The sequence below is a fragment of the Limanda limanda genome, chromosome 15 (genome assembly GCF_963576545.1).
Source record: "Limanda limanda chromosome 15, fLimLim1.1, whole genome shotgun sequence".
Lineage (NCBI taxonomy): Eukaryota > Metazoa > Chordata > Actinopteri > Pleuronectiformes > Pleuronectidae > Limanda > Limanda limanda.
The window spans coordinates 10732969-10760755 of record NC_083650.1 but is presented as its reverse complement, the minus strand read 5'-3'; the positions used below and the strand labels follow the sequence as shown (position 1 = coordinate 10760755).

Sequence of the window (27787 nt, the reverse complement as noted above, 5' to 3'; positions counted from 1 at the left end):
TTACTGTTAAAGTTACTATCAATGATTAGAAATATAAAATTGGACTTGAGTCATTATTTGCAGTCAGGAACAAGAAGACGATACAAACTTAGTACAAATTATTTTATTGTAAATGTTTGAAATACTACAGTACATTTGTGGTTATAATTATGACACAAGGGCTAAAGAAAAACATAACAAAAATAAATACATCTGAGTTGAGATATGTGATAAAGTGAGTTTTGGGAATGTCATTTTTTGCTTTTAAGGATGACTTTACAACATAATGAGTCATCTCTGACTGATCACTACAAAAGGTTCTTGGTATTAGGCTTGCCTCATTATATGATTGTATTGTCAAATTCATACTTTGAAATCCATTTTCATAACAAAATCATTACTACAGCAACATTTCACTAGTGTGTGTGTGACAGAAGTACATGTATACACAGTATCTTGTGGCACCTTAAACACATGTCACAGCTGGAGACTGGATTTCTAGGCATCGTCGACCACAGCGAGAACAGCAAAACATCAACTGTCTGTCTTTCCCACCAATCACTTCATATTCCATTGATTTAGGCAGAACAGTGGTGGTCACAGCTGAAACTTTTTACCTCCAGTGCAGATATACAGAGGCACGGCTACTCAGGGTAGATGCAAGAAACAAGCTCCCTAAGATTGTCACGGTATCAGCAATTCAAAAGAATCATCCACTCGTTCAGCACATGCAACGTAGAGCCCCAAGTTTGTTAGAAAATAAAGAACAGTTCAAAAGTGTAAAAATCACTTTCTAGAAATAAAAACACTGCTCGTTCCTTTTACATCCCAAGTTTTGAGTTTCTGTCACTTTAGAAATAGTAGCAGAGTAGTTCAGATGCTAAGTACAAAAACAGCAGGGTCAAGGAAAAACAATGCCATTAGTGTCTTGAGTACAAAGTTCACAGTAAGAGGGAGAGAGAGGGAGAGAGAGAGAGAGAGAGAGAGAGATAGAGAGAATCCTTCTATCCTCCTGTCTTGAGTACAAAGTTCACAGTAAGAGGGAGAGAGAGAGAGAGAATCCTTCTATTGTAGAAACAGAAAAGTGCCAGAAAGAACTCAGAGCTGATCCTTCATATGGTTTGGTCTGTCGTTGTCTCTTCATTTCAGCAGAGTCTGTCTCTTTTCCAGTCCGTTAAAGCGTGTGTGTGTGTGTTTGTGTGTGTGCACGCGCACGCTGGCTGACTGGAATGTCCAGGGTCTTTGTGTTTTTAAGCCAGGGTCCTCTGTCTAGGCTTGATTCTGGGATAGAGCTGTGAGAGATGGCAAGGAGACAATGTCAATATTATAATTGCAGAAAAACAAGTCTGTGTAAAATACACGCATTCATTACTGATTCAACTTCGACGACTCACCCCGAGGAGGTTGCGGGGAATGTAACCCTCCGTGTCGGCCATGCGTGCCCACCACCATTCCATCTCGTCCTCATCTTCTCTGCGGACGATGGTCATGCAGTCGCCCTCGCCGAACGTCAGCTCATCAGGGTTTTCACTGCTGTAGTCCCACAGACCGTAGACCACACCCCTGTTCATGATGCCCATCTTCTCCTGCACACCTGAGGGTAGACATGGAAAAACAAAATTTAAAATGGTATAATCCACTTCTACTGATTACATATGTCAAAGTTAAATTGGTCATTATAAGCAGAGTATTACTTTTCAACCTTTATTTATTTCCTTTATTAATAAACAAATTATCTTAACAGTAAACTTATTGATCCATGTTATATGGATATGATCACTATAATGCTACATGCGGAACTGCTTTCACTGACCATAGAGGAACTGCGAGCACTGGGTGTAGCCCTCCTCCATCTCTTCACATTTATCAGCTGCCGTCTGCATGTCGCTGTAAGTCATAGCGAACACTGCAGCGCCAGACTCCACCAGGAACTTGCACACTTGCACGTTGTTGCAGGATGCAGCACAGTGAAGAGGCGTCCTGTGTTAGAGAAAAAACAAAAACAAGATATTGGGTAGATGTCTAATGACAGTTCAGGCTTGCTTGAGGCTCAGATCGAATAATCCATAATCAATCATGGCAGCAGTGAAATTGAACTCACCAGCCATCGCTGTCAGCAGCATTGACGTTGACTCCAAACTGAACCAGAAACTTGACAATCTCGGTGTGTCCGGCACAGACAGCGTTATGTAGAGCTGTGATGCCTTCATCGTTGGGCAGACTGGGATCCTCAACCTACGTTTGAGAAATTACAAGATGGTCAAAATAAGGTAAAATACAGAAATATAATGACTACTTTTAGGTGTTTCAATCCAAACATCTTTGTATCATCGTAGCTTGGTAATACAGCATAAATAAATGCAATAAAAAAATAATTTCTTACTTCATAAATGATTCTCTGGACCAGGTCAAACTCTCCTTCCAGAGACGAGTCCAGCAGCAGAGCCAGTGGGTTGAACTTCACTCTCATGCTGTGCTCGATGCGTTCAGAGCCAAGCTTGCGCAAGTTGGTCCTCTTCCCCTAAACACACAGTCATGAACATGAATCAGACGAATGCTCTCAAACAGCCATTACAACAAAAAGAGAGATGAGAATCTAAAGAGGTGAGAATGTTTAGAGTCTCATCCTGCTGAGGTAAGAGACGTCTACGCTCTGTTGAATTCAATCTGGACTGAGAGACCAGGGACGTGTTTTTCCAGCTCTCAGTGCAATGCTAATCCAGTTTTTCAGCACAAGCTGTGAGACACAAGTCCATTTCTCTAAAACCTTGATTATGCAACCTGATGAGGAACAATCGCCCTCCAGTGAAAGTGGGTGAATGGGTCTTTAAAGGGGAACAGGGGGGGGGGGGGGCAATATAAACAAAATCCACAACAAATTCCTGCAACAACATTGTTAATTCAGTCCCTAAACCGCCCTCTTTCCCTCTGAAATCTCACTGGTTTGCCCTTTCGGGTAAAAAAAAACAAGTAGCTACACTGAGAGCTTAACAACAAGACTATGAACTGGTGTTTATTTACAACACAGATTGTACCAAAGTAAATGCGAGAAAGTAGGGTGGATATCCGCTTAGTGTAAGCAGAGTGAGGCCCATTTTCTCCAGAAACAATAGCAGTGATTGATGAGGATCATTTAATTATATAACATCAGGCCAGGTCACTGAACATTTACTGTAACTCATGACCTGCCCCCTTCACAAACATGTGGGGGTTTAAAGGACCCGTAGTATAAAAACAAACAACTGTGTTTCAGATGTGTATGATGGGATTCATACCGGTGGTAGTGTGACTTGGCCTGTGACCTCTGGTGCCTTCATGTTAAAGGTGTCCTCTCCCAAACTGTCCTGCTCCCCTCCGATGGGGTACGGTGGAGGTGGGTAGGGAGGGAACTCCTCAAGGAAGCCCTCCGGAGGCGGAGGAGGCAGGTGGGGGATTATGTCCTCCAAGCCAGCAGGGGGTGGTGGTAGGAATATAGCATCATCTGGCCTGGGGGCCGGGTGGGATGGAGGAGGAGGGGGGATGATGTCTTCACTGTCTGGGATAGCTGAAGGCGTTTTGGTTTGCTCGGCAGGGACAGGAAGGGAAGATTGCGGCTGTCCTCCCTCCCAAGCGAGTCCCGTCTCTGAAGAGTGGTTCTCTGCCCCCATTAGAAGGTTTGGTGGCCCCACAGATCCCTCTGCCACCTGCTCTGCTTCACCAATGTAAGTGGGGGTGGTTGGTGTGGTCACAATGGTCTCCATAGCTGCCAGTGTGGTCTTCTGATACAGGAGCTTCTGAATGTTGGGTCCTGCAGGACCTTCCGGTTCAGTGATGGAGCTACGTTTCTTCAGGGGCCTCGGGGCGTTGTAGAGTTTCTTTCTCAGGGCCTCCAAGTCACCCTCGCTCTGATGTCTGTAGGGGTTAGAAATAAAGGGAAGCAACTTGGTGGGGCTGAGGGGCCGGGGGGTGCGCTCCGTTTCCGGTTGGGGGCTCTCAGATGAGATGGGACCCACATTGATGGCTGCATTGTGGTCAACTTCAAACTCTGGAGCAGGGGAGCGGCGGTCCAGGTACGGGTTCTCTGGATATAAGGAGCCTCCGATGGGGATCACTGGTTTACCGTACACTACAAATAAAGATAGCAAACAAGTTTCAAGACTTTAGTTTCAACATAGATTTGATGTTGTGTTAATTGATGTTAATTGACATGTGGTGTGTCTATCTAATGAAGAACAACTACATTTATCTGGGTCACCTTAATAACACTCAAATACTAACTTGAAGTTTAGTTTAGTTAAGTTACAACTGAATGGTCTTACCACTGGTGAATCCGTTGTTGCGGGTCTGGGATCTGTTGAGAACACCCTGCAAACTGGGCTGGAAGGGCTTGGCTGAGCCAGGTTGCTGTGTATACATGGAGTATATGGAGCTGGCCGCTAAGGTCTGGGGCTTACTCATATCTTTGGAGGAGGGCAGCTCTGGGGTGAAGGGCCGTACGGTGGCTGCAGGTGGAGCGTCCTGCTTGGGGGGCAGGGGGAGTGTCTGGCTCTGTGAGGGTGTCATAGGGGTGCGGTTCTGGGCAGCCTGGGGCTGCTGGCTGTGGGGCTTGGCTTTGGGGAAGGTGCCTGTGTTGAGGCCTGGTTTGCCGTAGGGCACAACCCCCGGGCCTTTCGGTTTGGTGGGGACGGGAGGAGGCACCTTGACCGGAGCCTTGGGGGCAGACTAGAGGGATGAGAGGAGAGGAAGGTAGCAAATTAAATGACAGGATATATACTCCATGGTAATAAAAAAGGAGATAAGAGTTTTCTGTTCCCTCTTACATGAGCATCCCTGACCAGGTCATCACTGCTCTGGTTTTTGCGGAGGGAGGTGGTGGGAACTTCTGTTGACTCGAACATGGAAAGTGGACGTACCTTCCTGTCTCTCTTCAGTTCCGTCTCATCTATCCACAGAACACATGTAGAATGCAGTAATTAGTTTTGGCTCATTTTCAGATACAGATTCTATAAAAAGACAAAACAAAAGCCCCTTTGGAAGCTCTCGTCCTGCACAATATCTTATGATACTATACATTTGTGCTGTTTGCATATGTGTATTCTTACCTTGTTCTGCATTTGCGTGGGAGTGAGAGGACATTCGTGGTAGTGTTGAAGAAGGACCATGACCGTTGGTGTTGGATTCTGGACCTGAATTGAGAAGAAAACAAAGCAGAGAGTTTAATTTTAATTTATTATTAGCATGAGGGATTTTATGTAGAAATAACACAAAACTCCAATACACATAGTGGAAACTAGCTCCATTATAAATTATCAATCCAGCAAGAGAAAACATTCACATTGTTGTGCTTTGCAAAGTCACACAAAGAAGAAAAATCCTTGATTTCTGAAAAAGAACGGCAGGTGTTTTTGGGGGGGTTTTGACTCCTTTTTTTACTCATCATTTGTTTTCTCGGTTGGCTGACTAAGACCCAGCCAATGGCCATGCATGTCCACAAACATCCACAGTCAGATGAGCCAAAAAAAGCACGAGGCTCAGCATCACATCAACAAAGGTGAAAACATGATGATTTCCAGTACAATGCTTTCAGAATATTGTCAAATGCTTCCTATAAGAGGTGTTGTATTTAGACAAGGACAAACACAGACATTTTGCGAAGGAGACCTGATTGAGTTGGTCAGAATCCACACAGAATGTCAGTTCAACTAAAGGTTGTGCGTTTGTTCCAACTGACCCATTTAGAGCAGCAGAAAAAGAGCTGGGGAGACATCTCAATAAAAGGATTCAACAAACAACAGCAAAACAAGCAAAAAGACCAAAGATCCAGCAAAGAAGTCACGAAAGCACCTAATCTATTGATCTTTTTTATGTGAGGATAACTCACGAAAAACAATCTCGCATAAACAAAGCCGCCGAGAAGCACACACACTCGCACAAACACAAGCGTGTACCTTTTCTCTTAGCCCGCAGCTCTTTCAAAGGCTTAAGCAAGAACATGGCTTCTGAGGAAGATGCATTTGAAAGACAAGAAAAAAACAACCTTAGATCTCCAGATTTCCGTTGGCTGTAGACATGCTATTTGCCGGGCCCAATGAGGGGCCCCCATTAGGGGCCATGCAGAGACCAGCACAGCCTTCAGGAGCCTGTCTCATACTATGCAATGTTCCTGCTGTAGAGGAACTAGGAATAGGTTTACGCTGAGAGCGGCTTCCTCAGCATCCCCGCCCATCCCTCTCTCTCTCTCTCTCTCTCTCACTCCATACTGCACATCAACTCAGCATGCAGAAATAATTGTGTGCAACATCATGACAGACAAAAACTTGTTACTTTTACTTCCTGTTCAGAGGATTGCTTTAAATAGGAAAACGTAGGACTCAAAAGGAGATGCGAGGGAACAAGGGGGGGGAATCCCATCTCCTATTTTTTCAGAATGACTAACTTGGTGTTGGAACATTCATTTTTAATAAGATGAAGTGCACTGACGGCCCACAAGCCACTGGGGGACTGATTTAAGGCTAAGAGAGTGAGTCAGCAATGAAGAGCTTGGGAAAGAATTACGACATAAAGGATGGCAAAAAAATAGAACATCCTTTAAGGGGATATGTTTCCCTCATTCATCATTAGATTGTCCAGACTGCAGTCTGTGGGGTGATGGTACAACAATTATTTTAACAGACCTGGCGGGCACAGAGGAGAAATTTGTAACCTTTTGTCTACAATTAAGATCCATTCAATCTATTCATTTTTAGGCCTTTTATCAATAAAATTGAATTCAAGACATTTTAAGGACCCTTGGCTACTCTGGAATATGAGCCAAGCAGCAAAGACTGAATGCTAACAGCTGATGGACTAGGGGCACACACCACTGCAATTACAACACTGGTTCAAAAACCTCACTGCAAAACACATCAAAATTCAGAAAGAGCGTAAGAAAGAACGAGATGTTCAGGCTCAGCAAAACCTGGATCATAACACGCCATCCAGGAGGTCGCTAGCTACCTTCTGAGCTCAGAGTGACATCACAACCAGCAGGTGTCCCAGACTCCTCTGCTCCTGCTGGAGGGACGGCAGTCTTGTCACATTTTATTTAAAAAAATAGACCATGCATCATGATGACAGACACAAAGAAACACAGAGAGCAGCTGTTGAGGAGTCCTCATAGTTGAAGACTCTACTATTGGTTTCCCTAAAGGTGCTTTTATATACACAGTACATTTTCTATACCACCAAACATGGTTTCTTGCTGGGAGCTAGTGGTGGTGATAGTCACCTGCCAAGAGCTTCAGCTATTATTGCGTTAACAAGATCATGTTATAATACCTTCTCTTCAAGGCAGACTGGACTCAACGGTGACCCACTATCTGAATGTGTTGAGATGGGCTAGCCGGGCTGGGGTAAGCTGATTAGCATGCTTGCTAATGCTTCTTTACTTCAGTAGAAGTAAAGAAGTAATAGAAATAGACCCCACTACTAGACACAAGTATTCTCAAGATTGATGCTGATCTCAAGTTTTTTCTGTAGTTTCACAAACTCAGCAATTGCCAAATGCAGCAGATTAATTTATATGTAAAATGATAGAAGAGACAATGGTGATGCCTGCTGCAACCTGGACCCCAGCAGGGATCTGAGTCATGGTCAAGAGGGAAAGAAATGAGTTAACAGGTGAGCTAAGAGCTTCAGACAGTCTGTATTCTCTGGTTACTGACCTGCCCCGGCCTTGCTCTGTGGTTCGTGGGCTGGTAGGGAGGCAGTGCCGTCAGGGTAGGCTGGCTTTACAAGCAGGTCATGTCTCACTGGGCCCCGGGGCATGGTGGATGATTGGATGTATGGGCCGACCGCTGCCACTCGAGATGGACCTGTCTGCTGTCCGGCCAGGCTATCAGAGGGCGTCTGTACAGTGAAAAGAGGGGAGAGAAAGAAACAGACGAGGCTGTTAGAGCAGCAAAGGTCAGCGAGTCAGAGAAAGACGGACAGAGACATATTAACATGACAAAATGATAACCAAAATGTTACATACTGCCAAGGTAATGACACAGAAAACATGTGACATTGAGATGAGTGTAATGGACTTTTACATTCTTAGATCTTTCTTACAAGAGAGGTTAATCTGTAAACTTAAGCTAAGGGGGAAATCAGTAAAAAGATTTTTTTTGTGGCAAGCACTGAAGATTCTACTTAATTTTCTGACCTGTGGGTGGTGCTAGTGGAACGCTCATGTCAGTGAGACCGACTGTGTTTAAGTGTACAACTGGAGACTAAACCTGCTGGTGGGGTTTTAGCGATTACAAGTGGGGGAAATTAGGATTCATTCTCTAAGGATCCTGATGTCTGTGAATGCAACAGTGTCAGTGGCAAGCTTCTAAACCGTGACTGGGATTTTTTACTCTGAACCAAAATGTTGCAGTGACAGACGAACAGAGCCATCCTCTCCGAGCCCTGCCTTTATAACGATCCCACTGGTACTTACGTTTCTTAGCAATCATTATGTTTAGTAACTACGAATAACTATAGTCTATATAACTATATACAGCTACTGAGGAGTGATTTAAAACATGCAGCTCAATTTGAATCTTAATCATAGAAATATGTCACAAGATGCAACTGACAGAAGAAATTGAATCCCTTGGGTAAAGTACTTTCACTATCTAATAAACATTAACCTCTGAACAAAAACATTTCTCACAGCTGATGACATTATGGCAAAGTGTCCCCTCAAAAAGAGATGAAAGTGTCTCAATCAGAAACAATCCTGATGGAATCTGAAGTAATACTTGAGAGATCAGAGAGAAAAGAGACACATGTGTTTAGCTCCAACACTAGTGTAATTACCTGAGGATGAGTCTCTTTTGAAGCCCTCTCTTTACCAGGGTAGCCATTCTTGAGAAAACAAAAGCACAAACATGCAACAGCAGTTCAAAACCAAATAATCCCCTTTTCTGTTACCAATCTAATATTTACCTTTTCTAAATGTTTTCTGAACTAAAGGGCTAGGATGGTGCGGTAGGAATCTAATCTGACTGCTCCCTCAGCATCAGTATGGTTTGAAGTGGCTGTTTGGTGATGTAAGTCGGACGCTGGCTATTTGTTTGGAGGAGAGAGCGGCTTGGACGAAGTGCGTCTTTGTGCTGATGTGAAAAAGGCCCGCTCATTATGATTCTGGGCAGGTAGTGGGTAAATCACCTCTTCACAAGGGCTTTTTCAGGCCTTCATCTCAATACACATGCACAAACACACAGTTGTTTACTTTCTCTGTTCTCTTCCGACTTTATATATGTCTAGCGAAGATCAAAAAACTAATAAGGTCTCTGTAAACTAGGATCAGGGAGCAGATTATATATTTATCAAAACAATCTCCATTATAACATGTATTATTTATGTTCTATCTTATAGACCACTTTGGATCTTGTTCCCTTATTTACTTATTACATAATGCATGCTGCCTCCTACAATGGTATTTTAGTATTTACAACACAAACAGCTTTGACTTTGTTTTACAGTGTTAAGAACCAACATTCAATGATGAAAAAAGATCTTTGCAGTTAATTTGTTGAATGTTAATTTGGTTGAAAGAAAGAAAGTTAATATTAAAGGATGCCGAATCACCATAATTGTCTTTGAGAGGAAATCGAGCGGATTTCCTGAACAATCAAGTTACATTAGACAACTGCACAGAAGACAGAGTCAAGTGACAAATGTGAAGTTAGAAGTTGAAAACATAAAATCATCTATCAACCATCAGGTGCAACATGATTATGTTTTTCGTTTTTTAGCAACCCTCACTTCCTTGCTATTCCTATGAAAAGCTTTCAATCTTAAGCACCGAAGATGTTCATTTCTCTCCCTTGCAGTCTGTTCTATAGACAATTTACAGTCTCATGGCAACCAGCGTTCAAAACAACTCCTGGAGAGGACACCAGATAGAGATCAGAGCCAAAATCCTAACATCCATTAGGGCGAGTACACAGATTATGCATCCTTCTGATTTCTGGTATGTGTTGAATCCTTCCAGGTATTTGGAGTTTGGACTAACATGGTTGTTTGTGTTTGATAGACTTGTTATTTGCCTTTTCCTGTTTTTATCAAGGGTGCAGCCAGAGCAGATAGCATCTCTACTGACATTCCTGCCTGTCTGCCGTGTCAGCATGCACTCATCACTCCTCAGGAGTTGTTTATGCCAAAATGTGACTGAAAACCCAGCTGGGTGAAGAAGTGCAAGTGTAAAATCAGATGCAACTCTGTGACATGATCACAATAATGATCAATCCCCCCCAGCTATCTCCAACAGAGGGATCGAAAAGTGGGAAAAAGACTGAAAGGTGTCAACTCCTTCAAACGAGGAGGTCGCAAGAATTTCCCCACACAGAGAGAATAATTTTGAGGAGCCTTACGTTGGCATGGGTGAGCTGTGAATGTCTGGGCATCTGAGGCTTTCCGAGGTAAAGAAAGACACAAAAAGCCTTCATCATAAGGCCACTAGGTGGAGCACTGATCAAAACCATTTCATTCACTGATAACATGTATGAATATCACTGTCCTGACAAACTATAAGGGAGTCACGCAATTAAAACAGAATTAAAGCAAATCTTTCACAAAATGTAAATGATGATGTGAGGTTATTCTGTAACAGTTTACGTGAATATTTAAAATGTTATTTTGATAAAAATGTTTAAAAATTATATTTTGTTGGGGTTTAATAATACTTACAGGCAAGTTCTCTTTCTGCTGCAGTGCTGCCTTCTTCTTCCACAGCCGATCTCGGAGCTCAGTGATCCGTTTGTCCATGGCAACCACCTCCAGGTTGCGCTTGTTCAGGTTCTCTCTCTGCTGCTGCAACTTAGAGTTCTGATCCTGGTTTAGCTTGTTCCTCAGCTGACCAGAGGATACAAGAAGGCAGCACAAAGAGAACAGATAGTTTCAACGTGTATGCTCAATTAGAACAAAATTTTTTGAATTTTATTTATGAAATCTTATTTCTGCTCACCTGTAGCTCCTTGTAGAGTCGGTCTAGTTCGGCGACGGAGCTCTGGTTGTCATGGATGTTTTCCATTTTGCCATTTTTCAGCAACTCTAGCTGTCGGCTGAGGTCGTCAACCTTTGATGCAGCCATCACTAGTTCTCTCTGCTTCTGTTGGAACAGGTTGTTCATCTGTTCTATCTCCTCAACTGGGGAGGAGCGGGACATAGAGAGAAGAAAAAACGGTATGAGATGATAACGGAGGAAAGGAGGATGTAAGGAGAAACTCAGGATATCAATAACACAAGAAATTAAACAAAAATGTTCTCTTTATAGCTTAAAATAAAAATATTCCCTGCTTCCTGTCATACAATTATCTGTGCAGGGATGCATTAGTGGATTCACAAAACTCACCCAGTTTGCCATTGCTGAGGCGCTTCTGCTCCACCTGGCCCTTGATTGCCCGGACCTTCTTGAGCCGAGTCTCTTGGTTCTCAACGTTCTCTCGGAGGCGCTGCAGCTTCTCCTGCTCAGAGGCCTGCTGCTGCTGACGCTGCTCCTGCTGCTTCAAGTAGCGCAGCCGCTGCTCCTGCAGACAAAAGAGGGGAGGCACGGAGCAAAGGTCACCCACAAATAAAATCAAACACATGCATAGTCATGGCCGAGTATGCTTTCCACAGAAGTGACTGTTCTCGAGCAAGATATACAAAACTAGATATTATGGTAATGTTTAGCAGCTAGAAGAACAAGAGCCCTTGGTTTTAAAAATTTCAACATGTTTTTATAAGCATAAATGTTTTAAATATCAAGCTGCTGAGTTAAATTAGAAAACTGTGTGTTAATAAGTCTTGTTAATGAGTCTTGCACAGTGTGCACACTGCACAGCCAAAAACCTGACAGAGCTCTCTTCAAGAGGTTCCCAGATGTACACAATACAGTCTCTATCTGGAACTATTCAGGGCATGTGTGCCAAAGGTAATGGCTCTTTGTTCAGTTGCCTTGCGTGCAGGTGTATATGACTGCTTGAGGTTAAATTCCCTGGCTTGTTATATTATCCTCAGGCATGCAATGTACTTGGATCTGAATTCTTAAGTGGTTCTAGGACACGGGTTGCAGCCCATGGTTGCAGCCTGAAGGGCAAATTTAAGGAGGAAACAAGAGAAAGACACAAGTGGTGTTCTTTAGTCATCTTGATACAGTGCATAAACCTGTATAAGCAGAGTTGAAACATTTCAAGGTATCAAGGTGTGCGTGGGAGGAAAATGTGGTCAGTTAATTTTTTTGTATTCTGTCACATGTCTTTCCTGCTGTCACCAAAGAGATCCAGCCAAGATAAGAAAGATCTTCAAATACAAAGTGGGTCTGGCACAGCGAGAATACAAAGCATGCTTTTTGAATTATAAACACTTCACTTGAAGCCATCCACAACTCAGCTCACCTGTCAGTCACAACCTCCAAATGCAATCTCTATTACAACCCATCTTCATTTCCTTGAGTGCACTAGAATTGTTTATCCCCTTTGTTTCGTTTACCATCTCCCCGCTTTCTCCCAATCACCTTCGCTTTAATCTTGCTGCACCATGTGGGTCTCTCCTCCTGCCGATTTTACTTTCATCTCCACCACTTAAACCCTTCTCCCTCTGTTTCCATCCATCTCTCTAACCCACCCCTGCCTCCGCTTTCATCTTGCACTTCCTCCTTTATATACCTTGGAAGCGAGGAGCTGTTGTTGGGCCTCTATCTGCTGCTGCTGCCGGGACGCCATCTCTTGAAGCTCGGCCAGCGTCATGTCCATGCGGGGTGTCGCCACCTGGACAAAAGGGGGACAAAGGATGTCAGAGCATGTACAAATACAGCTAATTCGTTGTTTTGTTACGTGTGTGGAGGGAAATAAGATAAAATAAATGACATGTCTAGTTCAAATAACAAATGTAATGTAATTCAGAGAAGGTCAGAAAAGTAGCTTCAAACCATCAGGAGGACCAGGATTACTGTTTTGTGTTTTTATGAGTTTTAGAGCAGTAGTAAAGATAGTTTTTTAACTTAAGGTTTTACACTTGAGGTCTGGTGACATTATCAGCTTGATAATCATTATAATAGTAATGTCCTTGTTATAATGTGCTGATTATAATGATAATATGATCATTAGCATTTTTCCAGTACAGTGTGTTTTTTAATTGAATTAATGAATGCTTGTAGGCTAATCATCAAGATAGCTTTTTGTACAAAGCAGGTCACAGAGTTTTTTTGGTGACAATGCATCAAAACATCTTTGACCTACAAAAAAAGGTATTTCAATTTTTCCTATAATAATAAAACAAAAAAAAGTAATTGAAATCAGATATTCGAACAAGTATTTAATTTATGCCAAACTGGGTCAGGTAGAATATTTCCTAAGTTTATATCTAACCTCCTTTATTGACCAAACAATAAAGTATAGAGCACATTTTCTAAAAACAAGATACAGAAACCTACCCCGTTCTCCATCCTCCTTTCTTGAGGACCCTTCACTCCATTCCTCTTCGGCTCTGTGCCTCTGGAGCCTCCTGAGTAACAAAAAAGATGCAAGACTCCATCAGACATAACTATCTATTGTAGAGCTTCATCAACTGTGACCTCAGACTAAGGAACAGCAAACTACTGGCCTTTACAGACAGTTTTGAAAAATGACTGGAACTTTCTCTTGACTTTTTGCCTCTCATTGTCTGAAACAAACAACAAGCAGACCCTTTTAGGTGAATGGCTATTCTCTGGACTGCAGAGGAGGGCGTAGATCTCAGCTCCTCTGGGAAAAAACTGGGATCAGTGCACTTTGTGACTTGCCTTAATCTCGGGATTTAACGTAATACATAACCGTCTGTGGGTGGGTCCCATAACTGTGTGTAATGTGCTTGTCTGTGTACACGGATGCACTTATAGCCGACCACGCTGCTGGCATTTGAAAGCTGGGGGTGGGGTGGAGGCGTCTGATCCAGATCCCATCTTTAAAGCCTTGGCCAATGACCAAAGCCATTTAGCTTGCATAATAGTTTTAGATGACCCTTGACATAAAGGTTGCATCTTAAACACGTGCACTGGTTGACTGTTGACTATAGTAAGGTTAAATATGTGACAAAGTGTGAGATTACTGAGCTAGCTCAATTCAGAACGACTGTATTCCAATGAATTACATGAAAAACATAGTCTACCCATCCTTAATTGAAATACAGTGACAGAAAATGTGATTCAGAGCTGTGGTACAAACAACTGAGCAGAGCTAAGCTAACAGTGTGGGAAAACAAGAGCAGGCTAAGACAACAGGAAGGGAAAACAGCCATCTAATCCCTGGGCCAGACTCAAGCTGTGAGGGGTAAAAGGGCTTAGTTACGCAACTCTGGGGCTGAGAGGATAGCACAATACCAAAATGCTAGAGTTTTCTGTGTTCCTAAGAAAACTGAAAAGCAACAGGCTTATGACGATGTGGGACACCCTGTGTTTGGCTTGGTTTTCAAGCTAAATAAGGGTTGTTGAAAGGATTTTGGGCCTGCCAATATTAAACCCGTTGCTGGGTGAAGACAGTAAAATAATTCCAGAGTTGTTGTGTGTCTGTTATGTAGTCTACAGGAATCTTTTGAGTTTACTAGGTTCATGTCAAATGTCTTTTTTCTGTCTTCAGCCCTTGTCACGCCATGACCCTTTTGAGAGTGAGGCGACTACAGAAAAAAAAACACTGGCTTCATTATTTGCTGTATGCATGATTGGGGTGTGTATAATGGGAATGGACGCTTACCTGATTCCCTGCTGGGGGCTCGGTTGTGACGCAGAAAGAAGCGCACCTCTGCTATGTGCTTTCCCCATCGCTGGAGAACATCCAGCATCCTCTCTCCCTCACCTACGGCTCGCTCTGCAGAAGTGAAGGGAAAAGATAACCATAAAACCAACATTTAAAATTCTAAATTGAATGAACTTAGGTGAATATAAACATAATATGTAACTAGGGCTACGTTGTAGCACTGACGGGCCCGAGCACACGCATTTTGAAGCATGTTACAGTTAGTGGAGAGAGCGATCAATGACCAAGCACGTCTCCGCATTGCATGCGTTTTGCGCACTGCGGCAAGGATAAACGCTTCACTTCCTGCATCTGTCATGCCCCGCTGGACCACGCTCACTAATCACGCGTTACGGTCCACCCCATCAAGTTAGACCCCATAATGAAAACTTTACCTAAATCGAATTTAGTTTTAAATGGAGGCTTACCTCCTTTTGGCAGTAGGTGGTGCTATCGCTATCACTATACTAATAGATCTGTTCAGGTCAAAAACACTCTTTTCTCTCTTCAGATCTTATAAATCTTTCATCTTTACATCAAGGCAAGTCATCAAAATGTTCTAATATCACTGACACTGTGACATCAAAGCAAACTGACAACAAATAATGATTTGCTTAATGAATCCTTTGAAGTGTTCTTTTATATGTACAGCTGATTTGAGCTGTATATTGTAAAGCAGCGAAGAGCAGTTCATCCAAGTTTAAAACATGTCACTTCCTGTAGCCAGCAGGTGGCGCTGTAATGATGAGTCAATATAGATATGGATCTGATCAGGACGGGACTTTGAATGTGTGAATGATGTTTGAGGCTGAAAGAACAATGCACAGGGGAGTTATAATAAATCCCTTTTTTTTTTTTTGGCAAATCATCAAAATGTCACACCACGCCGTGTGATGAAATCATATAAACCGAGGTAGTTTATATCTCCATCTTATTGAGATGACATTCACAGAAACCATCCTGATCATCGTAATCATATTAGTGCAGAAAAGAATTATCATAACACACAGATTATTAAAAGCTTTTAGTATACATTTTATGTAATATCACTGCTTTGTTTTCAAAGAGAATCAGTAGAGGTCTGCAGTAAGAAATGGCTGAAAATGTGACGATCTTGTCAGCCGTGTCCACTTGTGAAAGTACTCAAACACAATAACTGGCACTTTATTCCATTTCATTGCAGCGTCACCATGGAAACAGCTATAAAGCCTGACTCCTTGAGTTGGGATTCTGATTACTTCCTGACTCTTAAAGATGGGTAAATGGGGCAGGCATGAAATCACACACTCCCCTTCTAGTACAGAAATGTGGGAGATGTCTGGGTGCTCGTGTTTGTTACAGGGATTATGGGCTACGGTTCATTTGCATTCTAGATCCAAAGAGATAAGCCCCTTAAAAAAAAATAGAAAAAGCACCAAGCAGTTGACCACACGGCTCATCTCCATATATGGTCTACTTCAGAAAAGCAATTTGCCTCCAATTAAAGGAAGGACACAAACAAGTGTGTGCACACCGACTCCCGTCCCTTGGGATGAAGCCATGTTCCACAAACAAAACAGTGCGTGACTGAGAATCACATGTTCTGCATGTTGTTTACATGGATTAACACAGCAGTGGGTAAACTGGCACCATCGCTCACCAGATCCACGCCACATCTCGGACAGGTGGCAGTCCGCCTCACCGGGCTCCTTGCACAACTCCACCACGTCCCGGCATAGCGTCTCCGGGGTGACGGGAACCTCAGTAAAATGCTGGTCATTGTTACTGAGGTATACAGTCAGGAACATCTGGAGACAACAGGTAGGAGAAGGAGAGGAAGAGAGAGAATGATTAGATAGAGAAATTAAAAGGTGGCACAAGATGGAGAATATTGGTGATCTCGAAAGAAGCAGAGTGAACACATAATTCTCTGTGATTGGTGTCTGGTGTCAAATTTGTCTGTCTTTGTGCGTGTGTGTGTGGGTGTGTGTGTGTGTGTGTTTCACTGATTGCAGTATCCCTTTCCCAACCCTTCTTCCTTAGAGGCCAGCTTCCCAGAATTCCGTTTTACTCCATGCCATCTAACTGCTAACTGGTGCTGTCACCACGGTGAGAGATCCCTCAGACACACACAATACAGAACACACAATACAACCACACACACACACAAACACTTGATACCCCTGCCAAGCACTCTGGAGGAAAAAAACACTAAGGACCCTGGAGGAGCTGGATTTGTACGTCAGTGTGTGACTGACGGGGGGGAAGGACTAATCTAATCTAAAAGAAATGGAGTATCTCAGTGAAGCTGTCACTGATAGAAGAGGAATGTGAAAGCCTTCAGGTACGGAAGAAAATAAAATAAACAATGAAACTGAGAAAACAATTTTGGTGTCTCAATCATTCCAAATGCTGTGATTCCTGTCAAACTCCATACTGAAACTATGACAGCTGCAGTGTTGTTTACAGGGTTTCTGCAGGTTCTTACCGGTTCATTTTAAGATGTTTTTAATAACTGTAGTGTTGAGAAAAGTGACATTACAAACTATGCAGGCTGCAAAAACATTTCTCTGAAAAGCAATTTCAAAGTATATGAAAGCAGCATTAAATGAACTTAAAACATATCTAAAACATTTAAGACCTAGTACGTAATAAGGCCTAACATTCAGATCGCTAAATAGTGTACCTTGTTAAACTAGTACCTTCCTAGGCGATTTAAAAATACACAACTGGGGGTGAAATGTCAAAATCCGTATAAGACCTGCACACACACCAACAGTGGACATGAAAGTGAAAATCCCGTGTTGTAAACAGGCTTTTATGGCTGGAATACGCTCATATCTAATCTGATCACAGGATAGGAGCGACTGCTTTGATAAAACACAGCTATAATAAAACTGATCCCTCAGAAAGTATAATTGAGCAATATCATGTCCTCAAACTCCAGGTTATACTGTCAGTTTTTTTCTATTCTCGCTGCTGTGAACACTGTGCCTTTAGGGGCCATGGTGGGAACATCAGGTCAGTGGGGTTACGAGCACAAAGGGCTCGGGGGTGAGCGTGTGGAGCAGCTGCAGCCACGGCGAAGGAACAAAAGTATTCAAGTTGCTTGAACTATGTGAGCAAAAGTGCAACAGTCTTAAGATAAGAGGCTTTATTCTCCCTTTTCTTCTTCAGTTGAGCTTTATTGAGGGAGTGGGCAGGTGACATGTTTCCTCTGAAAATCTCCCCAGGGAAACACACAGCCAGAGAAGCTTTGTTTGTTTTGCTTTGTTTTTTTCCACGGTGATGACGTGAAGGTGGAAGCGAGGGGCAGCGGTCTGACTCAGAGGACCTGACTCAACTAGCTTGTTTCATAAGGATGCAAATGAAAAAGTTCCTCATCAATGGGGCGAATCAGCAGTGAGTCAACTTGTCAGTGATCTACGGTCCGGAGAGCTGTAAACAGACATTGCCCCTGAGGTCCTTAATGACCATAGAAGACGAGAAAGCTCTGTAAGGAAGACCACCACCAGAGAACAAAGACAGAATTACCACTGCTCATTCCCTTTCTAATCTGAGTCATTTTATTATTTGTGGTTAAAAAACTGGAATCGGTTAACATAACAAAAAAAACTGTCAGAAGCGCTAATTACTCAGAAACCTCAACTGGCATCAATGTCATGTAGTCTGCATTCAGCAAAGGGTTCCAACAAAAAAACAAAACATTCAGAGATCAGCACAGAACAGCTGACATCATCACAAACTTCCCAGCAGAGCAGGACATTCAAATGACCCTGTTAATATTTGGAGAGTGAAAGAGAGACAACAGAGCAATGGGGGTGGGTGAGGGTGAGAAGGGAGAGTGAGAAGACACGGATGGGAGGGGAAAGGAGTATTGGGGGGGAGTGACAATGCCTATATTCTCCTCAGCACTAAAGTTAATGATCCCGGCCTAGCACCAACACCCAATCCAACCCTCGATTGAGATGAGTTAGCACTTCGCTGCTGACCTTCATCCACCTAACGTCTGCGGACCCTGCTTATGAGCTAGGACACCGAACACATGTTCTACAAACACAATTCATTAAGCTCATCAGGTCACATTTCATACATCTACGCATATTAATATGGATTTGGGATCATCAAAAGATGCTTAATCAATTCAGGAAATAGTGAATATTTAGGTTTATCACCTTTCATTAAGAAGGATATCTCTGTTTCTCATGATACACAATATTGTTTGAATAGACAAAGGAGAAGGTGACATTGAACATGACAGGTCCATGTCAGAACAGTGAGCCAGCCTCACGGTGAAGACTCATGTATATGGTGGTATATGTATATAGTTTTTTTAACCTGGGTCAACACACATATTTTTTTTTTCCCAACAGTGCGTCATGTTCGATGGCACAAACACACCAGAAACTGAGCTCTCTCATCTTCGTTGTCATGCAAAATTAGCGCATTCACCTGGGCGTCACATTCCATGGAATGGACGGTTTAGCATCTGTGCTAAGAGGAACATTATCTCAACCTTCCCCAACTTTGCTGTGTTTGTTTTGGTCAAACTCACGCCTCTGCGCTGCCCTCTAGTTGATGTATTACTTAACAACTATGCCAACGTAAAGGAAGCATGTTGGCAGTAACTATTACATCATTTGAAACAGATCTCTTTTCGTAAAAAGACAGCATAAATGAGCCTATATTCTTCGTGCAACAACAGATAATGTCATACACATTCTAAATACAGTTTCTCCGGGATCATAATATCTGATTAACTCCATAATGCCCAGCCTGACGATAGAGTGTCTGCCAGCTTGATAAAGAAGAAAACTAATGTTTTATGTGGTCTAACCAGACAGACAGGTGAGAAGAGGGCCCATACTCCCTGTTTCTACTCAGCCAGACGACTTGAGAGCTCATTAATTATTCAAAGATACAACAGTGAGTAAAATTAAACAGCTTGACAACAATTCAATACGCCTATTTCAACACCGACAGCTAACCAGAAAGCACCACTTTACCTTAAACCACCAGGAAGCTGAGCTGTACCCTTTTTGGACTGTATATGACAGTGTTTGATCAAAAAAATGTGCTCCACTTGCCTCCTGTCTATCAGAGGGGATGTCAGATGCAACTGCTGAATTGCATCTCCTTCGTACCTCAGACAGGGCAAAGCGACTGCCTGGGGATGGGAGATGGGGACGTGCTGCCTCTGCTGCTCTATTAAAGCGATAGATTTCTATTTCCATCACAGCAGCGGCTAAGTCAGAACTGTCTCCCAGGGTTTGGGGACTTGTGTGACGTCTCAGAACTGCAAACTGACAATTATAGACAGAAGCAAAGAAATGTGGCTGTTAACGCTGCAGCCGGGACTGTGGATATTCTCAAAGCAGAGCTGCTATAAGGCTAGGTCATTGGGACTATATCTCAGGGATTAAGTTAATCTGATATATATAAATATCGGCTTTTGACAGACTAATGGCTCAGTATTATCATAGTAAGCTTGAATTCAATCGCTTGCAGTATAGAGCAACAGTATAGAGATTCCACTGTTCAGTGCCTAAGTTGAATCTGCAAAGTTAAGGACATTAATGACAGAGGAAGAACCAGAAACCTACAGTCTTGGGGGTCAGTGTTTTATGCCCACAACCCTCTTTTCTGGACACAAAAGGAGGACATTTTTATATCAATGATGAAAGGCTGTAACATGAATACACCAGAAAAAAGACACTGTAATTACAACAAATCTAAGATGGAACATTGGGACTGCTGCTTGCAGCACTTATGTGCCCAGCCCTGCTAAAAGAGACAGGAAAAATAAATTAGACATTATATCAGCGGTTTGGTTATTGTATAGAGTCTTTATCAATGTCTCTGTCCTATTTGGGGTTAATAAGCTTCTGGGCTATTCTGTGAGATACTGTACACTGAAGATAAGCTCACCACCCATTAAATTCTAAATTTTCTCTTTGCTGAGTAACTTGGATCTCTCCTCTCGTCCGAAGGCACAGGGTCCCTGAAACTGGGGAACAGGCTTTACCAGCCTTTCCAGTTGTTTAGACAGAGGCCTTGAGTTTAAAGATCAACACTGTGCTAATTAAAGTAAGGAATGTTGCGTAGGTGTGTGTGGCACTCACACTGATCGTTACGTCAATGTACATGTGCACTGATGTAATAGAGCGATCAGTAGTGCACGACAACAGAGCAGGATATTGTTTTCTTCATGCAAATGCATTAAAGTTCAAGGAATATTTTAAACAAAGTTAGAAGAACAGTCCCTTTATAATTGTATTCTAACAGAAAATGAATTCATGTCCCACCTTGAAAACACCCTCTCTCCATGTGAGGGTCAATTCTATTGCGTTTGTCTCCCAAGACCTTAGTGTCCAAATGTAATTGGATGCACATCGAGTTAAGAGTGATCAGAAGTGTCCAGCACTGCAGTTTCCCATGTGCAAGAATAGACAAATCACAAGGGATTGTGCTATAATGGAATTACTCCGCAATATCGGTAAACTAGCAATTTAAAGGCGAAGCCCGTCACAGAGAATTCACATCCAAATAACTAAACACATCCACAGTGACATTGCAGATCATTTATAATCCAGTTTGGTATTAAACAAAAAATTCTAAATAAAAGCTGAAATTTGCGAGTGTGGCTGATTTAACAGCAAGTTGTTTTTCACAATGGCCCTGCAATATGCTGGTGACCTGAGTGTACCCTGACTCTCCCCCAATGTCAGATGGGATTGGCTCCAGTCTCCTCTGCTACCCTTATAGGATAAGTGGTATTGATAGTGGATGGATTGATAAAAGGTCATTCAAGAATCCATCATTGGAATTCAAAAAATCTAATCTAATGGAGTATTCAATGTAAATCTACTATATTCATATACTTAAGTTGGAACCATAAAATGTTTACTATAAATTCAATTGTTGTCAGACCTATTTTTTTTCTGTTGATTCACTGAGAGTTACTGTTCCAGAGCTATTTCAATAAGACTGGGTCAACAAGCGCAGTACTTGATACAAGTAAGGCTGAAAAGAAAAGAGGTTCTTTGTCCCACGAAGTATAAATCTATATTCAGCTTCTCATTGTCTAATCTGAGAAACAGAATTAACATGCATAATACACTGTGGTTGCTATGGTCCCGGAGAGACCTGATTACAGCTTCCTGCTAATAAACAGCGAAGATTAAACAAGTTGAGTCAGTATTAATTAAAAACATGAATAGCAAAAATAATTATGCTGATGAGTTTAGCAAGTAAGACATGGTGATGTTACAGGGAAGTACGTTATAAACGTGTTACATTATTTCAGTGAGTGTTGAATTCAAAATTAGATGGGGAAAGATTTCACCAATTATAAAAAACATTTTTGCACCAACGATAAAAGAGCAAAATATTTAAAAGTGCCGTAATAAAAGAGTAAATTAGCTATTGTTCTATATTTTAAAACATAAAAGCAAGATCTGATTCTATACCTGCCCCGGGGGATTATGTGTTAGAACAAATAGTGTCAGACTGGTTTAATAGAATAAACTGGGATTGACTGCAACAGATACACACCGTCTGGTAAAACACCTCTGGGAGAAATGGAACAACTGGGACAGTGTTGTGAGATAGGGTGACAGGGGCTACATCTTCGACCCCTCCAGAGGGGTCTCATCTTAGGGCTGCTGGGCTGTCTGTCCACACACATTTCTAATTAGAGATATTGCTGTGGTAAGCGAATGATTCAACTAGCTCTCGTTGAGGGAGTCACCTCTGAAACTGATTACGACAGGTTTTTAAGAAACTGCAGCAACATCTTCCTCTCTCTCTCTCTCGCTCTGTGTGTTTGTGTGTCTCCCTGCCACGGCTACAAGAGTTTTGACACAGTTCCAGCGTAGCAGTCTCTCCAAAAGACTAGGCAGCAGTAAGGTCCCCGATGGCTTTACGCATTATTCCTCGTCTCTCATTTACTTTCCTAACGCTGCATTAGAGGGTGCATGAGAAAAGGTCTGGGGTAACGAACAGCAGAACGCAGAGGGAATCAGAATGCACACTCCCCTCATTCATCTGCAACATTCAGAAAAACAAGCAGCTTTTACAACACACTGAAGCTGCAGCTATAGCTGTGACTCTTAGATCAGGACAAGCTCTTCTCTCCGTCTGCATTGCAGTACTTAGCCTATCACTGTATAATCCGCACACTTGCAATACTCTTTCCATTCCTTGGCTACGTGATGAGACAGTTCCTACTTCGTGCTTATCTGAGAGATAAGGGAATGGGAGTCAAAATCACGCAGAAGGGAGAGGATGTATCATTTTTTCCGAGCTCTGGATGGGTGGATGAAGTATTTCATCGAAACAACAAGGCCTAATTTGGACAGACTTAAAAAACCTAAATATAAATGACTGAGAGCTGTAGCATTCACAGAATTGTGAAAACACCTGGCCTCTTGGGAAGGAATTTACCGTTTTCAAAATTATTTATTTATCAATGATGAAACCAACAGCCGAGAGGGAGCGCTTCAAAATGTGCAGGCACGCTAATTGGCTTCCTAAAGAAAGGCATGAATGATGTCTTTGTGGCATTTAATCTGTCATATGCAAAACAGCCTGTGGTGAAGCAGGGGAGTGAATGACTGGAAGAGGTAAAGTTCTGCTGCAGGAACTTTTTTTTTTGAGTACTCATGAACATAAACAACATTTGGACCAGCAGAACAAGATTCTAAATTTAGTTCCTGGGTGATAGTTTCTGTCTCCACAAAAGTCCCTGAACAGGAGTATTACTCACACAGCAGTGAGCACCGGGCGCCACGAAACTACGAAACAGAGATGGGTGGCAAAGGAATATTTCGTTCAACACATAATAGGTTTTTAGAGGTAGGCCTATATTGTCTTTGGGGTTTTAAGAAAACCGTAACGTCCATTCCTTCAGCTAAACTAACATAAATGTCAACACACAATATATCCCTGAATGAACTTTCCAAAATAGATATACAACATTTACACCCTTTTGACGTCACGCTTGACAAATGGAATTGAGGTAAGAGAAGCAGGGGCTATACATTTTCCCTCTAGCTCACCATTTATAGTTGTTTCTGTCACTTTTGATAAAAACAATGGATTAAACTGTACCGGATGTCTACCGAGATAGACCGTATTCCCCTATTTAGATTTAATTGTGCCACTTCTCTCTCTATGAGAGCAGTCTTTTCATTCTACCTTCTAGTTTGGCTGATTTACAACAACTACAAACACGTTTCTACAGTTGCACAACACACCTACTGGTACTACAAACTAGTTCTGACAGATCATAAACTGTAAATCCGCTGAGTTTGTGGGACTATTTACTCAGTCCTACAGAGCCACTTATTTCCTACAGTGCTGATTCCCTGACCTAACTGATCATTTATTACTGGATCGGTCTTTTAACCCCAATAAAGAAATGTATCTTTCTTTAATTTCACCGACTTCAATATGATATTCAGCGTTTCACAACCGAGTCGCCCAGTTTCCCTGAGCGGGTAAGCTGATACCTGCTCAGGTGACTGTGCTGTTCTTCCTTTCAGAAACCAGGCTAATGTTATGCTGGTATTGCAGCATTAGTGCACTGCACACAGTCAAACAGGCAATGTATTCAAGAGCATTAATCACAGACTCTGCTTAGCTTCATCATGAGATGTCATTTCTACCTCAGCAAAACTTTCCTTAATCTACCCTTTGAAGAATATATCAACTTTGTGTACAAACATTTTTAAGTACTTAGTTATACAAAGTAAAACAACATAAATACTTTGAATGGAAAAATGTTAGATTCCTCCAGTAATTCTACATCCCTCATCTCAGCTAACATCATTCGTTCAACTCTTTTTCTTCAGACAAAAGTCAATGTATTGCCATTGCATGTCCTTGGCCATCACCGATGTGACGGTCTGTTTACGTAACCGCCACATACTCTCCCACAGAGTAAACACAAAGGCGATGGTGGACGCAGATAAAGCCTTCTTCGGTTTCTGTTGACACACAGCAAAAGTAGGCTTCCCAGAACATCAACTAATTTTCCCACCATCTTAACACTTCCTCAAAGTCTAGCAAATGTGAGACACAGCATAACGGTAACAAAATAATGCAGGCCGAACATGTCAACCAAGATTTATCTTCTGGAAAATCTAAATAACTAGCGACTCGAATGATGGGAGAGGAATGAGGAAATGATGTGGGACTTGTGTCTGCAACATTTGAAATACAAGCATGTGCAGAAAGTTCTCGCTGGTGCCAACACATTTGTCTTCCCTGTTATTCCCTGGTTATTGTTATAGTCTGCTTAATATAATTCATATTTACAAAACAGACTATAAAATAAAATGTGGGTTGTAACATTAGATTATTCAAACCGACATATGGCATTGATAAGAGTCTGCAGAACAGAGACTGTTTGAAGCGGCGACATCAGTAAGTCATGGGTAACTGAACATGCTATGGTCGCATAAAGGGTGAGCATCCCTTATCAGGACGCTGCCACAGCACAGACACACACAATGTGCTTTCCACAACATGCTGTATAAGAGTCCCTGCTCGTCATTGTGTTCAGAAAACAGTGACCCCCTATTTACCATCCCCAGCCAGCAATTACGACATGACATTCTCAGTACCCCCCCGAGCCCCTGGCCTGTTCAAGCAGGGTCACGGGCTATGAGAGTAATTTATAAGACAATACCTCACATCAGACGTGGCCAGATAGAGGCCATTTTGTGTTTATCAGGCAAACACCAGAAGCTGTGTTTCAGTCAAAGGTACCCACAGACATTGTCAGGTCGGTGTAAAGAGGGGGGGATCACCAAGATCTCATAAGCCATGTAAAGACAATAGACCTTGTATGAAAACTTGTCAGGGTGACAATTTATACTGGTGCCTATGGGAGCCGACCTTGGTTTTAACAAATGACTATGTAACGGTCGCCAGGCATCAGACAGGAGTCATCCAAACATTAATCTGTCTCCATTGCTTAGATGATTAATGAACAAGATGCGTCATGGGGAGGCACAGGTCTGAGCCAAAAAGGACAACATCAGCGTAGCCTGAGCAAACTAATTAATTAACATTTATTTGAACCAGGTATAACATCTCTAATAATGAATGTCCTTTCTCCTATGAACTAAATATCCTGAAAACACATGCAGGAATGGATCTAGTTTGAAAAGATTAGTTGCTTAAGCCGGTCAACAGAAACTATTTTGACAAAACCGATTAACTATAAGTCAGTGAACATTGCCTTCTTTGTGCGGCTGTGTTGTGATTTTCTCACGCAAATGAATTCTGGACCTAAAAACTTCAGGTCATTCACTATTTCGTACGTTACTGCTTTACCATCAAGCACGCAAACTCACAACAATCGGTAGTAATGGCAATAAAAAAAACATCCATATTTCTCTATATGTTGGGAAGGTTATTTCACCACAGTGAGCCCATGCACGCAGACCGCTGCCCGATCTGCACATATCAGAAAAGCCCTGAAAGACTGAGACTATTGCACTGCAGCAAAGGCAATGGACTGATGATGATGATGATGGGGATGATGGTGGTGACATGGCAGGAGTCCAGCAGGACTTGGCAGGTGCCCTCTGCTTGCTGTGTGTTCCAAGCAGGGAGGAAACATTTACACTAACAAAGCGCATAAATTAATAAATGCAGATAAGATAAAAGTCATGGTGAATGAACACTGTCCCAAAACTGAGTGTACAAATATAACAAAAGGCATCAGAGCGATGGAGACTTGTGTTTACATACGTTGGATAATAATGCAAACAAATGATGTCACCTACAGTATAACACACACACACACACAGCTGCTGGTGAACTTCACAACACGAGCCTTTGTTGCCATAGCAATGACACCAAATTACCCTCCACATCAACTTGCCACGTCTATTTAAATGTCCAGGTGACTCCCGGTGGGAGCACAGCGGAGCTAGCACGGTGCTACGCTGAGAAAGAAGCTAACCCGTGGGACAGCGTCACAACTTGTAGCCGTGGAAATAAAACACAAACTCACCGGCATCATTTTAGCTTCGTGCCGCATTTAGACAACCCAACACGGCACGAACCCCCGTCTCTCACTGGTGGTTTCGACGGAAGCGACTGGGACTGGCGATCACTTTAATCCCGCGACGGGTCAGGCTACTTTCTCCTGCCTAGGGGGGTCGCGTCCTGCGTTGGAAAAAACACACACAACAACACAACGTTACTTCATCCACTCAGCCCAAGAACGAACACACAACCGAGCAGAACACACACACATGTTGTTACGTATTTCCCGTGGACCTGTTGCAACAAGGCCTCCGCGACCGAAGTTTCCGTCGTAGTTCAGTGTGTGTGTGTGTGTGTGTGTCTGTGTGTGTGCATCGCTTCAGAACTTTGTAACGGCTCGACGCGAGCGCAAAACACGACGGAAAACCTTCGTGATTTGAAATCAAACTACGGGTCAAACTACACTGGAACATCTGAGGGAGTTTTGGGAATATTTTCCAGGTTGTACTCACCGGAGGAAGCGATGGCGATCAGCTCGAAACCCGATGAGTGACGGATCAGCTCGGCGGATCGCAGCCTATCCCGGAGTGACGTTTCGAGAGGAAACTCGTTTCCACTTTGGAATTCAAGCCCCGCCTCCTCCAGGGGCGGAACCCCAACCCCCTCATCTAGTCTGGTGTAAACATCCAACTCTATCGTAGTTCATAGTTTAACTTTCAAGATGTAAAAGCGGATTTCTTCTCATGTTGGGTTTGATTTTCAACAATGTCCGCAGCAACAGATGCTTCCAACGGGAAAACAAGGCATGCATAGATGCGAGAGGTCTCCCTCTGCTTCTTTTTCTAAAGTTGAAAACTGTAGTTGAAGTGGGCGTGGTTAACACAAGCAGCTTCATCACGTGAACGATTGTTTTTTTTTGATCTGACAGATTTTGACCCAGCGGAGTAAAGTTCACTTTACTTCAGCAAAAGTACTAATAATACCACAGTGTAATCAATATCCTACATTCAAACTGTTAAATAGAGTGAAATGAATATACAATATTAAACCTTATTAGCTTCACGCTACAAACCCTGTGGGGGAAA

The 27787-nt window shown here is 42.5% G+C and overlaps 1 protein-coding gene across 3 annotated transcripts; it reads right to left on the bottom strand.

The window, feature by feature from the left end:
* Positions 1-76: 76 nt before the first annotated feature.
* tp53bp2a (tumor protein p53 binding protein, 2a) lies at positions 77-27285 on the bottom strand. 3 transcript variants are annotated; one of them, XM_061086945.1, is made up of 21 exons: positions 27215-27285; positions 26728-26882; positions 16360-16507; positions 14679-14792; positions 13385-13455; positions 12618-12719; positions 11324-11498; positions 10937-11118; positions 10660-10824; positions 10344-10382; positions 8785-8832; positions 7662-7845; positions 5061-5144; positions 4779-4900; positions 4278-4680; positions 3255-4084; positions 2363-2500; positions 2081-2214; positions 1793-1959; positions 1374-1573; positions 77-1271 (listed from the first exon to the last, which is right to left on the bottom strand). In XM_061086945.1, exons 2-21 carry the CDS (start codon positions 26752-26754, stop codon positions 1230-1232), a joined length of 3375 nt encoding a protein of 1124 aa, XP_060942928.1. In that variant the 5' UTR covers positions 26755-26882; positions 27215-27285; the 3' UTR covers positions 77-1229. The 3 variants fall into 3 exon arrangements, with proteins under 3 accessions (XP_060942928.1, XP_060942932.1, XP_060942933.1); XM_061086949.1 differs by lacking the exon at positions 10344-10382; XM_061086950.1 differs by lacking the exons at positions 8785-8832; positions 10344-10382.
* Between the last annotated feature and the right edge of the window lie 502 nt (positions 27286-27787).

Bases quoted from the DNA above. Each gene is read 5' to 3' on its own strand.
- tp53bp2a (XM_061086945.1), bottom strand. From the start codon at position 26,754: ATGCGGCACGAAGCTAAAATGATGCCG. The intron at 7,846-8,784 runs GTAATTACACTA...TTCACTGTACAG, and splicing joins CAAAAGAGACTCATCCTCAG to ACGCCCTCTGATAGCCTGGC. The intron at 5,145-7,661 runs GTCAGTAACCAG...TTCTCAATTCAG, and splicing joins ACAGAGCAAGGCCGGGGCAG to GTCCAGAATCCAACACCAAC.